Source organism: Hyposmocoma kahamanoa, unplaced genomic scaffold, assembly GCF_003589595.1.
Source record: "Hyposmocoma kahamanoa isolate Upper Pololo Valley unplaced genomic scaffold, ASM358959v1 89, whole genome shotgun sequence".
Lineage (NCBI taxonomy): Eukaryota > Metazoa > Arthropoda > Insecta > Lepidoptera > Cosmopterigidae > Hyposmocoma > Hyposmocoma kahamanoa.
In genome coordinates, this window is record NW_020654520.1 from 1,580,570 (window position 1) to 1,594,671 (window position 14,102).

The 14,102-nt window shown below is 36.0% G+C and overlaps 1 protein-coding gene across 1 annotated transcript in view; it reads right to left on the reverse strand.

The window, feature by feature from the left end:
• LOC113236109 (serine palmitoyltransferase 1) overlaps window positions 1-13,080 on the reverse strand; it is a 19,563-nt gene extending 6,483 nt beyond the window's left edge. The window contains exons 1-4 of the mRNA XM_026472100.1: window positions 13,030-13,080; window positions 12,488-12,945; window positions 11,959-12,226; window positions 8,056-8,215 (exon numbers count right to left, since the gene is read on the reverse strand). Of these exons, the coding sequence (XP_026327885.1) occupies window positions 8,056-8,215; window positions 11,959-12,226; window positions 12,488-12,945; window positions 13,030-13,056 (913 nt within the window). The 5' untranslated portion in view covers window positions 13,057-13,080. The remainder of the gene's footprint in view (window positions 1-8,055; window positions 8,216-11,958; window positions 12,227-12,487; window positions 12,946-13,029) is intronic.
• Window positions 13,081-14,102: the final 1,022 nt, after the last annotated feature.

A 14,102-nucleotide genomic window follows, 5' to 3' on the forward strand; every position in this document is an offset into this window, starting at 1 on the left:
TATCATATACCGGAGTGTTTTCACAAAAAATAATATTACCACCATGGTATTACAAATTTCATGATAAATTCTATAAAACAAATAATGTTTGATTGGCGAAAATCTATTGTGCAATTTGAAACCAGTACACCGTCATTTCCATAAGTCTTTGTTGAACAACTCTTTCTTCGATTATTACAATAATGTTTGTATTTTAGGATTAAAAACTAAGACCGACTTTCGACTATTAGTGAAAATGTTACGGACATGAAAGCCAGATATGGCAGGTAGTATGGAGAACGATACTATTATCTATAACGACACTGCGTAATGCGCAAAGGAAAAATATCTCGTATATTTATTCCTAGCACTGGGAAACCTGATGTGGTAAATAATAATTTTTCCTTCCCGTTAACTAGTTCCGTAGTACTCAAAAGATTTAACACTTAGAAGTGTTAGTTTTCAATTTTTATTGAATGTCACGATGTTTTATTGTTACGATGACATTCAATTATATTTTGTGAATTTGAAATTATAGTTTGTTATAATTTTACATCGAGTATATAACCAGTATTATAGACGAAATAAGGGCCATCCATCCCTGGCAACTCATCAGGCCAAAGGGCCCTACATCACTCTCGTTTCTCTTTCTCTCTCGTTCTCGTCAACTCTCGTTTGCACTGAAATAAAAAACTAGAATGTTGAAATAGTACAGCAACAACTGACCTGTGCGTACGTCTTCGTATATTCCAAAAATATTCTGTATTTATTGTAATAAAGATAATATTTCTAACTTTGGGGGGCTGTTCCATTCGGTGATGTGAGAAAAGAAACAAAACATCTAATTACATTTCATCAGTTATTAAATATGTAATTTTTCAATTTACGTCCATTATAGCAAAGCTCAAGTTACACTGGTCAATATGAAGTAAAACTTTGGGCTAGTCAATCGGAGCGCAGTTGTCACCGTAATGAATTGGCAGAATAGTTTTCAAAAAAATTAAATGACATTTCTTCTCTATTTCTGGTTATACATATCCTCGATGTAATTAATCGAATCCGGCCAGATTTGAAGCGACGACGTCTTCCAGCAAACCGCCAGACGTTATGCTACTAAGCCACGGAACGAACCAGCTGACTTACGAATTTTTCTGAACTTGTTGGAGATCTTATAGTAGTATCAATATTGATTTTACTGAATATCACGACATTCTACTACCATACTATTATTTTTTTGGGGACATTACTCCACTAGTTTGTTATTTTTTTTTTTACTGTTTGTTTTGTATTATTAATACAAAAATCGAACATAAGTAAAAATTCCTTCAATGAGTCAGAAGTAGAATCAGTGTCTGTTTTGCCAATCTTGGGCAACCGCTCTATAAACTGAAGTACAGATCGAATCAGCAGACCTTACGAATTTTTCTATGCGCTTGTTACAACATGTGTTTTTTTATTTTTAACGGCTTTTTTGCCGTAGCGCCACCTGTGAGAAATCTATGAAAGCTTTTCTCTATACTAGGTACCTTTACAGCTACCAGAGGTTGACAAGAGATGTCGCTTCATATTGATATTCATTTATTGGCATTTCACATAGATGTTAATACAATTACATACATGTGATACCCTAAGTCACAATGAAATTTAAATACATTGCAAGCTTCATCGTAATTATTTAGTTTAGATAATTAATTATATTATTGATCTTAAAATAAGTCAAATTATTGTTTTTATAATTCTTAAAAACATTTTTATTACTCTTACATTAATTTCACATTATAAATTGTAATATTGATTTTATTGAATATACATACATGATTTTTTTACTGTCACGATTTCATATATTCTTGTGACATTACTCTAATATTTCGTTATAATTAATACAAATATAGACACAGTTTCGAGTCCTGTCAGATCGCAGGAATTTTTCTTTATGAGTATACGATGGTTAATAGACGCTCTGTAATTTGATAATAATGTAATAGGCACTACATTTTTTAGACTATGGATGTTTTCCTTCGTCAAAAAGCTCATGGTATATTTCAAATTAATTGTGAGCCCGGATTCCATCGAGTATATAACTAGTAATAGAGACGAAATAAGGGCCTTACATTCTTGGTAGCTCATCAGTGATACATCACTTATAAATATCAACTCTCGTTTGCACTGAAATATAGACAACGCCAACAACTGACCTGTGTGTACGTGTTGGTATATTCCAAAAATGTTTTGTATTTATTAATAAATTTAATATAATATAATAAAAATTTAATAAAGATAACATCTCTAACAATGGGGGGCTTTTCCTTTCTGTGGTGTGGGGAAAAACAGCAAAACATCTAATTACAAAACAAATGGAATTAAATTTCATCGGTAATTAAATGTAAAATTTGTAATTTTGCAATATTCGTCCATTATAGCAAAGCTCAAGTTAACTGGTCGATTTGAAGTGAAACTATTGACGAACGTATTGACGACACCCGTCAATTGTTCCGAATTCGGGCTAGCCAATCGGAGCGCAGTTGTCACAGTAATGATATGGCAGAATAGTTTTCAAACAAATTAAATGACATTTCTTCTCTATTTCTGGTTATATACTCGATGCCAGATTCGAGCCAACGGCCTCTACTTAAGGTAGGTCCAAACATTAGGGTACCACAGATTAAAACGTATCCAGTACGAAATAAAATATTAATAATATATCGCGTCAAGTGCTACCGATATTGATATCGGAATGATCTTATCAGTGAGTCAGTTCTCATAATATGAATCATTTTTAAATGTGTGTGATGACTGACAAGTTCTTCAGGCGGCGTCATAACTAACTGAAGATATCGAGTTCTTAGATTTTCGCGATTAGGTTCTGCAATCGCCTATTTTTATTTTTTCAAATAAACCAACGTTTGGGACACTTTACCGATATCATTGTCACAGCAGACTAACCTTGAAACGTTTTTTATTCGTTTTTCATGATACAAAGAATGCACGAACAAGTCCTGCTGGTGATGAGCGACGCGCCTGTCTATAGCTGTTGCAGTGCCACTCAGAGTTTTAAATCGCAAAGATCTGAGGGGCACAGCCACTGCGCCCATGACCCTGACACATAAGTTGAAGTCCCATGTGCCTGTAATTTCACCAGTAGGTACTCTTACTCTTCAAACGCAACTACTGCTCACATTACTGCTTGGCAGTAGAAATAGATAAGGTGGCAGTACTTCCCTGGACGAAATCTTCAAGGAGTTCTACTGCATACTGCTAATAATATCTAATGCTAGACTTGTACAGAACACCAAATGTTGGTTTCTTCCAATTAATTCACTGTTTATTATTTTATGACAATCTATTACTCGTTAATCGTTTTTAACAGTATTAATTTATTAATTTAACAATAAACTAAGTCTAGTAAGTAATAATAGAAAAATTTTTATGTTCTTTTATTAACGGAGACTCGTGTACGAAAGGGAATGTTTATCCATACACGTTTACACCATAGAATCGACAAATCGAATCGGTTATTGTCTATCACACGTCAATACGTGTACAAATTGTATTACAATGACCTTGTATGCGTGTCGATTTGCTTTTGTTTTGAGTTTTGCATAATGTTTTTGGAGTGTTTGTTCAAATTTCGTTTCGTTGCTTTTGATGTTACGCTTTGTTGTTGGCGTTTTGTTCGGTTATTGTTGATTTTTTATTTTGTGTTGTGTTTTAGTAACTTAATAACAATAATTGAATCCTTTTGGCTGGTTTTATTTTTTGTTCTTAAACTATAGTCTCTAAAGATTCTCTCTTCGTTATAAATAATCTTTAGTAACAGCAGAGCATTACTACGTTCAGGTTTTGAAGGGCATGGGTGCTGGCGAAATTACAGGCACATGGGACTTGTCAACTTGTCTAAGGGTGACGGGCGCAATGGCAGTACCCCTCCAAACTTTGCGTTTTAAAGCTCTGAGTAACACTGCAACTGTTATGGACAGGCGTGTCGCTTACCATAGGGCCCATGACTTGTTCGTTTCGTCGCTTGGTATTATAAAAAAAATCTCGATAAGTTATATTAAATCTTTTTTTTTTTTTTCATTCGACTTTACATCACTACATTTCTGGAAACTTCAAATCTCAAACATGAGAATGGCGCGGTTTTGTAACAGTTTTTGCAAAGATTATTTTTATTTTAAGTATATTATGAAGAAAAAACGGAGAAAGAAACAGTGATGAAGAAAGTTAGATATAGTTTCCTTTCCTTATTTTAAACCAAATTATAAAAGATTTAACCTGAAAATTCCAATAATTACTAATTCAGAGTTTTTGTTCAAACTGATAGAAGATAATGTGATTTGTGAAGTGAAAGTAAAACATAAATATTGACTCCCGCCGCTTAAAAGACTATTTAAAAAACCCAAATAAGTGAAATAAATTGTTTAAGAGAAAGTGAAAACATAATGTATTAGAATTTGAACTACAATGGAAAGTATTACTGAGGATCCCGATAATTAAACGAAGACATGGTTCAAAGGACTTGTATCCAAGCCAAAACTGTTAATAAAAATAAAAAAATCTCAAACGTCACTGTACCCATGTTAGGTGAAATGAACTTTGGATCAAATTCTATACTGCCTCGTCTTCAGTATTGTAAATAAAATTCTCTTTTTATAAATGTTTTGGCTCATCGGCAATGCAGTTTAAGCCAAAGACGTAATTTTTTTTTAACTAAAGTTTAGGATCAAAAGGTTTATTTAGACGAGTTAATAACACAAGGTTTGTAGCTCAATAGGAGAACTGTTATTATTATTATTATTTATTATTATTTAATTTTAGGAAGACCAACGGCTATCTTACATAACATAAACTTAAATAAAAACGGAGAGCCAATTATAGGTCCTCACCAGTAGATACACATTAAGTTAATTAAAGAGCTATAAATTATAACTATATAACTAATAATTATACTATATAGGTAATGACATAATCGCACACACAACAATTAGCTACTCGCCAAAATACAAACCACTAATAAGACGCTTCACCGATGCAACACTAGTGTTAAAAAGGTCAATATCAACCTGCTTGGACAATGCATTAAAACTATTACTCGCACGCAGGAGATATGCATTCCGCCGAAAGTTTGAAGAGGCCAGAGGTACGCACAGAGGTGAATTCAACCTAAGGGTCTTTTCTCAACTAAAAGGTCGACGATTGAAATCCCTGTAGCAGCATGTATATGTGAATTTAATTTGTAAGTACTTGTGACTGTTTAATAGCAATACCTCTCACTAACGGTCAAGGAAAATACTGTCATGAAATATGCATATCATAAAAGTAGTTCATAATAATACTTGAAAACGTGTGAAGTCCCCAGACCGCATTAGGACTATGGACTAAGGCGTAAACCGCGTAATACATCGCCTTGCATAGTTTCCCAAAATGGCCCTACCGCCCCTCAGTGGGCGCTGAAAAGTCTTAGGGCGGTAGGGCCTTGGACGCAATTGAGGGGCGTTGATGCCTTCCAGGGGGTGCTGCCGCATTTGACAAAAAAACCTGAATTATCTATATAAACTACACTACATTATATATCATCTTTTTCATATGATTTTTTGTGTTAAGTTTATATAAAAAATACATGTTTTCAATTATTTTTTATAGTGGTGGGCGTTGAAATTTTTTATCTTGCCTCAGTGGGCGGTGCGGTGATCCAAAAACCTTGGAAACCTATGCCTTACAGAGAACCGGTTAATTGTGGTGATGATGACGAAAATATGGACCAGGAGAGGAAATTGAATAAAAATGATAAAAGTACTTTACAGTTCACGGAACGATTAAAGGACGTTGCAAATATTTCGTCGATATGAAAAAACTGCCGTTTAATACGCGTGGGTACTAAAAGAGCCTATGCTAGATGACGCGCGTAAACTCGATTCAGACGCGATGCAGTCGCAGCGAGTGAACCTTTGCACGCATTCATAAATTCAGTGACGCTGTAAACGCGCGTCATCTGCGCGTGTAACGCGCCGTAGACGCGCGTATGTATCGCTCATTTTGATAAGAGATAGTTTTAAACATAGCACAATGAACTTTACGGTCAACTGTGTAACATACAAACTAGATACGCGCCAAAATCTTCCGCGGAATTCTCGCGATTGCGCGAGCTTCCATTCCGGTCCGCCGCAATATAAATTGGGCCTAAGTGTAAACTCCAGTGGAGTATACACATAATAATACATACATAATATTCATAATATACACATAATAATGCTGCGAAGCATAATCTTGTATATAATGTGCATAACAGCGAATACATGGTCTTTAAGGCAGGTAGTAGGTGCCCATCACATGTCCCTCCCATATTTCTTAACGGTCAACAACTGAAAAGGGTGACGTCATTTAAATATCTAGGGCACATGGTAACCGACGATCTGCGTGATGACGCGGATATCGAGAGGGAGCGCAGAGCATTGACCATGAGATCGAACATGATAGCGCGCAGGTTCAGCAGATGTACAGCTCAAGTAAAAATAACATTATTTAAAGCGTACTGTACATCGTTGTATTCTTGCAGTCTATGGAGCAGGTTCGCACAACGATCTCACGATGCTTTGCGGGTCCAATACAACGACGCATTTAGGGTGCTTTTACGTCTTCCACGACGCTGTAGCGCTTCCGGAATGTTCGCGGTCGCAAATGTCGACGGATTCGGCGCGACGTTGCGCAAGCGCTGCAGCGCGTCGATGCGCAGGATGCGCGCCAGCCGTCACAGACTCCTGTCTGTTGTAGCTGACAGGTGGGACAGTGGCCTATTAAGGCACTGGTCTTCTCTCCATTTAAGTTTAGGTACTAACATAGTTATTATTTAAAGTTCGTTTTGTAATACTAACACCCTAAGGATCAACGTTGCCCGAAATAAATGCATTTTATTTTTTATTTTTTTTATAAGCTTGTGGCTTGCAACGCGATGTTTGCGCGCGTTTGATTCGATACAAACGCAACAATCTGCTTTTTGAGCCTCTATGTCGCCGTAAATGCGCGTTCTTGAAAGGCGCGTCGTCGACGCGTATAAAATTCGTCGTGTGCATAGACTCTTAGATCCAGGGAATATAGGCAGACGAGAAGGCAGAGGGTATTAAATTTGCCAAATGCTATTCCAATTGAAATAAGGTATATGTTATAGGTAATGCGCTTGAAACCGACCTCGCGAGCATCGCGGCGCAATTTCTCTCTGCGTCTCAGAGCAATGATTTAAAATATACCTTATTTCATTTGTAATAGCATAAAATGTACTGTAGTGATAAATTCAATGTCCTCTGCGTTGCCGTCCGCCGATTTGCGCTGGCCTTAAAGCATGAGTATCAAGAAGTTCCATTGCCAGTGACGATGACATATAACTGATTATTAATGCTGATTATTAATGCAAAGATCCAACATATCCACAACGAGAAGGTGCGAAGGTTTTACAAAAATCTCTCTCACTAGATGTCACTTGCGGCGACAAATGAAGAAAGTCAGTACAAAGAACTATAACAAAAACACATAGGAGAATTTCGACGACTCGGTAACTTGACCTGTAGCTCAGTTGGTAAGAGCAATGCTACGGTGCAGCATGGTCGTGGACTCAAGTCCCACCGGGTCGAAGAAATTTTTCTGTGTTCGATTTTTGTATTAATAATTATAACAAACCTAGTTGCGTAATTCCACAAAAAATCTCAAAAATAAACAAATCATAGTGAATTTAAAGACGATGAGATAGAAACATAAACTTTTTTTTATATACATGATAGGCATGTGATTCCATTCCTCCTGACGTAAAATGGAATCCAAACGTGAAGGAACCCAGCACAGTGTAGATACAATCACTGCCCTACCCACCTCCACCCTGCATGCCTACAAGATGCCTCTATAAGCCTCGTTTGAAGGACCCCATATCCTAAAACGTGGCCTGGAAGGGAGTTCCATTTCTCAACTGTGCAACAGAGGAAGGTGCCATAAAATCTTTTAGTTCGCGATGGCATACGGTTAGTTGTAAAACAGTGACTGTGTTGACCAGCACACGTGCTTCGGAGCGGGATAAAGTTGAATGCTACTCACCTAAACCAGACAGCCTCTGGTGTTCAACGACGAAGTGTGTTCCAGCGCAAAAGCCCCCGATGGTTGCGAAGCTGTGTTCCAACGAGCCAACGATTAAGTCGATCTCGTCTCGTGGTATGCCCAGATGCTCGGTGATGCCGCGGCCATTTTTGCCTATTACCTGACATTGAAAATGTTAACAAATGTATGGCTGACCTTTGGACTTAAATTTACTATAGGTAACTCTTAAAAACAGCTGCTCTATATCTGCAGGTGTGACGTAAAGAACTTTAAATGACAAACAGTAATTTTGCTACACAGCGTTTTAAAAAGAATGAGGCTCTTAAGTAGGTATTTAAAATGAATGTCAAAATCAAATAAACTATCGCACATTTGGTACTACACTGACGCAATTACGGGTCGTATTCTAGAACTCTACTCAATGCTCAAGTCAGGATTGCAATTGAAACCCAAGCACTAGAAATACGACCCTAATGGCAGGGACTTGAGTATGATTTCGAGTGCTTTAAACCATACTCATATCCTGACTTGAGCATTGAGTAGAGTTCTAGAATACGACCCTTAGGTGCGTTTATTCGACACAAATTTCAGCGTCGTGCAGCGACCGCGTGCATCAAACTGTCATGGCAAAATACACTCTATTTATTTCGCTTTTACGTTCTAACTTAATTGAGCGTGCGTGCGGGCGAGGCTGGCTTGTTCTCGGTCAAAGCGGCGGCCGCACTGCTGTATTATTGCGACGAATTTAACTGTTGTTGCCTAGAAAATAGGATTCAGATTCGCCATTAATGTACGTGAAAGCGTGGTAACTGGACGGTCGCCGCGCGTTTTCTTTCAAATTTATGACGTGTCAATTTAACATAAGTATAAATAATTTTAAAATTGCTGCCAATTTTTCTTCAAACATAAACACTTGTTATGTCACAGACATGTTAACAATTAACGTACACAAGTCATAGGAAATGAAACTATTTTTCCGGATACGCGATTTAAATCTGGAAAAACAGTTTCATTTCCTATGTGTAACAATCGCGAAAACTAAAGAACTGGATATACATAATTCAATTTTGTTTAAAACAACGCTCGCGGTTTGCATAGACGCGCGTCTCTCGGGTGCGAAAATTCTAAAAGGTCACGCGCACAGTACATGCACGTACGTATTTAACCACAACATATTGTATACCAATTTTTATATAATGCACTTTTTATGTTAGGTAGGCCCGCCATGGACCCACAGCGTTCATTACTCGGACCTCTTAGGGATCCATTGGACCACAGGTTAAGAAACCCTATTCTAAAGCAATATTTGTAAAAACATCTAAATGCCAAAATATGGACTTAAGTTAATTAACCTCTCACCTACGGATATAATATACAGGGTGTAATCGTTAAATGTGCCCAGGCGATTATTCCGTAACTATAAGAGAAAGCTGCGAGGCGTGGTAACCGCCCGGTTATCACGCCTTCATGTACATTAAAGGCGAATCCGAATTCTATTTACCAGGCAACAACATTTAAATTCCTCTGAATAATACAACCGCGCGGACTCCGCTCGGCGCCCGTGCGGGGTGAGCGCTGTGAAATTCTTGTCAAATAATTGCGTCCTTAAATTGATACCAAAGGTACTTTACATAATGAGTAAAACGACATCAATAACTTTTTTTAAATAAAACTAAATATATCCAAAACTTTAACGTTAAACACTCCAATACATTTAATATGACATTCGTAGAGAGGCTTTAGTTGACCTACTTTAATAGGTAACAATAAGTTTACAGATAACGAAACTGCTATAAATAAAGTAATAAATTTGTCTTTTAAATGATTATCACTAATATCAGGTTTCTTACCACGGTATGACTTCTTTTTATTTTCCCGATATTTTGGAACGGTTGCGCGCTCCATGGTCACGGGTTGACTGGAAAGTCACGGGTTGATTGGAAAGTCACGGGTTGATTGGAAAGTCACGGGTTGATTAGAAAGTCAACCCGTGACCATGGAGCGTGCAACCGTTCCGAAATATCGGGAAAATAAAAAGAAGTCATGCCGTGGTAAGAAACCTGATATTAGTGATAATCATTTAGTGATTAACCACGAAAGTCTTAAAATCTAATTTGTCTTTTTTAATTTAATAAAAACAAAGTGATGTTCATCTTTAAGTAAGTTTATACTTATTCTAATTTGTATTCAAAGCAGTTGTTCGAAAGTAAAGCATTTCTAGGAATGTCATATTCTTCCATCATAAAGACTATTTGATCGAAGGTCATATGAAATGTATGTATTATTAAACGTATTAGTAAAAAAACACGCTTATTAAATTGATAACAATTAGGCTGCTAACAGATTGACTGCTGTTTGCAGTTAATGCGTGAAGTCGTAATCGACTTCATGCAGCTAACACCACGACTGCAGGTGTTCTATGGGTAATGGTTCACGAGTCTTTTACTTGCGTTTTTCGTAAGATCTATCAAAGATCTGTTGCGTACGCGCTGGTAGGACTGTTCACGAGTCTGACTGTTTTTGCGTTGCGTGAATTTGATATCTAGCAAGCTTAATATTTCCACGCAAGCAACAAGGAATGTTTGCGGAGGACAGCACCACTGGCCAATCACAGAGTAGCAGCCGGTTCGAGAGTGTCGACAACCCAAACATAGGCTAAACGCCGCGCATGCGCGCAAGTCTCTCCGCAACGCAAAGCGGAAAACTCGTGAACGGATTCGAATCTTGAGAAGTGTTAGGTCAAACCATGAACTTTTAAATTTCAACTTTCAGAAACTTTAACGACCTTTTCCCGAAACGATACTTATTTCGTTTAGTGTCTTGTTTTTAAAGATGTACAGTATCAAATACATAATTGGAATCATTTTGGATTTTTATTCTTAAAGGTCTATAATACAATGATATTATCATTGAAGAAAAAAGGGTCCTATGGTTCCCCAGTCTAACAAATTCAATAAAGAATCATTGACCAATCAAATGTTTAAGCTTATAGCATTTAATGCTGAAAATGAAAGGTAGCTCGAATGTATGTGTGCAGGAGTGTAGTAAGTAAGATTTTGATGTAATTACATTTAGTAGACATGATGTTAATGACTAAAAATAATTGGTGGAAACTTGCAAAAAGTAATAAGTGACACGAGATTTAAAAATTTAACACAAATCTATCACTTGAGCATGTTACAAGTTTCTGTTATAGGGATAAATCATGAAATATCCTTTAAACAAGAAGGAAACTCAGTGCAAGTGACAAATGATTCAGAGGCCAACAATTTTATACGCACTTTTCAAATCCAGTATAATTTCTTACAAACTTCCTGTTTATTTGTATTTTTAGTCAAACTAGAACAGCAATATGGGTCTTTGCTCTTTAAGGCCTGACACAAGAAGAGATGAGTTATAAGTATGAAGTCTTAATATTAACATTAATGGGATAATTTTATTTTAAAACCATCTTTAAAAATAAAACTTATATTAAATTAGTAGTGCTTATTAAAAAAAATGCACAGTTTGCAAAACTAAATGTGGTGCTATCTTTACAATTTATATTCACTCTTTTTTATTTTTGAGCTTTGGCTACAAGGGCATCAGCTTCAAAATTGTATGCAAGCATCTGCTTAGAAAGCCATCTGTATTTCTAAGCAGAAATTAATCTGTTTGATATCTGTTAGAAGTACAAGGTGGTTACGAAGGGACTTTTTGTATGTTGTTTTTTTATACAAAACCCACACAGTGATTACAACCCCATAAACAACAAGGTGAAAAAAAATTATGATCAAGTAATAAAGATCAGACCAGAAATATTCAACATTAAGGAACATTTACAGAGAGCTTGCAAGCAAAGCATATCCAACAGAGGTAGGAATTGCATGACATATTATGTGACAGTATGTATGTAGAACTTACCCCAATTGTAAGACTTTCATCCAAAATTATTCTCAACTTGTATGTTCTTGCGAGTTCCACAAGTCGTTTCAGTGGACACATTTCACCAGTATTAAAATAAATAGCTTCTGCAACAAGGAAAGCTCGTCTGCGAGAGTTCAGCTCCTTTTTATTTGCAGCCTCAGAGAGTAACTCTTCAAGGTGATCCATGTCATTGTGTTTGTAGTAACGGATTGTACTACGCGTAACATCTAATCCTTTTTGGATGGCGAACCAGACACATTCATCTCTGTTCACAAAATAATTGGAGTTAAGGATATTTGTTGATTGGTGATAACAGTTAAAGCAGATAAAAAAAAGAGCAGAGTATGCAAATTTTATAACAAACTTTGGTGGTAGAATTTTAAAATAAATTAGTTTCTCTAGTATATCAATATTGTAACTATATTAATACAGTTTTTATTGTTTCATCTAAAAACCTTGTAAACTTAAAAAACAGTTAAATATTAATTGGAACATAAAATTCAGAGTAACACAAAGAAATACTTACACAAATATTATGTCTCCCTTCTTTGCATAAGCAGGTATCGCACTAGCAATTGTAGAGAACCCATATGAGTACACACAGGTCTCTTCTACTTCTAGAAACTTAGCCAGACGTTCTTCCAGCTCTAAATGCACGTCTATAGTACCATAGAAGCCTCTCGGCCCACAAGAACCTACTCCATACTTGTTCAACGATTCTAATGCACTGTCCATAATAGATTTCTCTTTATCAAGGCACAAGAAGCTTGTAGCACCAACGTTTAACACATTATCGTCAATTCTACCCATTGCAGGAGGCTCCTCGACAACTACATCGTGTTCAATTAAAGGTTTCGGCTTCCATACAATATTATTCTTGTTGCATTGCGGTTCCTCACGTCTCCGCGATTTATTCTTCGTCCATATATAGTAAGCCGATATGAAAATGACTTGAAGGCCAATTACGAACGTCCACCAGCCGGCCTGTAACGTAAATTCAAGGATAAAACATGGAAATCAACATCCTATTTTTACTTTACTTTGATGTTCAGTAACATGTTTAAATACCATGTCGTAAATGTCGACAAAAATCATGGTGGGATGGTGGGCGACAGCGCGGTCTTCTGTAGTGTTGTGAAATGCAATGCAACAATAAAATTATCAGCACTTAATTACAGTTAAATTAAGAGAAACGTGCGAATAAAACATCGAGCAATCACCTGCCTGCTTTTATAGTTGCCCATAGACAAATTTTTGACAGCTCGGACGTTGAGTAGAGCAAACAATTCGACATCACGGATTTATGTTACGTACATTCGACATCCACAAGGTAACAGTGCTGCCACTAACATGTTCTCATATATTTAATAATAATGTTCCCTATGCTAGTATGTACAGAAAAAAAGTTTAATTTTGTAATGTAAAATAAAAAAAGACGATTTACAATTTCCATATAAGAACACGTGCGGTGTGGTTTGCATATAAACTTTTAACAAGTCAAATTCACTTAAGAAAAGCTTCGAGCTGCAATAGCATCTCTTATTAATTTTATTTAATGTTTGTTTTTTAGTTTCCAGTATCAATTTTGTATTCATAATATTTATGAATAGTATTTCTTGCATTGTTTTTTTAAAAACAAGATTATAAAAGTACTTTAAAATACAAAAATATATGAGCACTTATGTTCAAGTCTTATGACATCTTAAAATAGTAGAAGCCATCTAATACGCTTAATGTGAACTGTTTATATTATTCCAGAATTCAAATGTTTATTTTGTTATTTTAAAATGTTGGCACAAGGCATTAAAATATAAGAATATTTTTGTATATTATAGCAAAGAGTGCAAGCTTGATACTTTGGACTGTTCTTATCGCTACGCTAGCGTCACTGAGTTGAATTTAATCATAATTTCATCACTCCATCGTTTTCTTCAGTAACTTCAACTTTTGACACTTTCAAATATTAATGGTAAAATATTATTTTTTCAAAACTGGATTTTTTTGCATGACCTATCAACACATGTCTATAACGATTTCAGATTCTACTCTAATCACTGTTCCTTGCAATGTTTATGGATTAATAATAAAATATTTTTAAACTTAAATCTTTACGTCATAATTATGTCTAGAGGTGGGCGTTT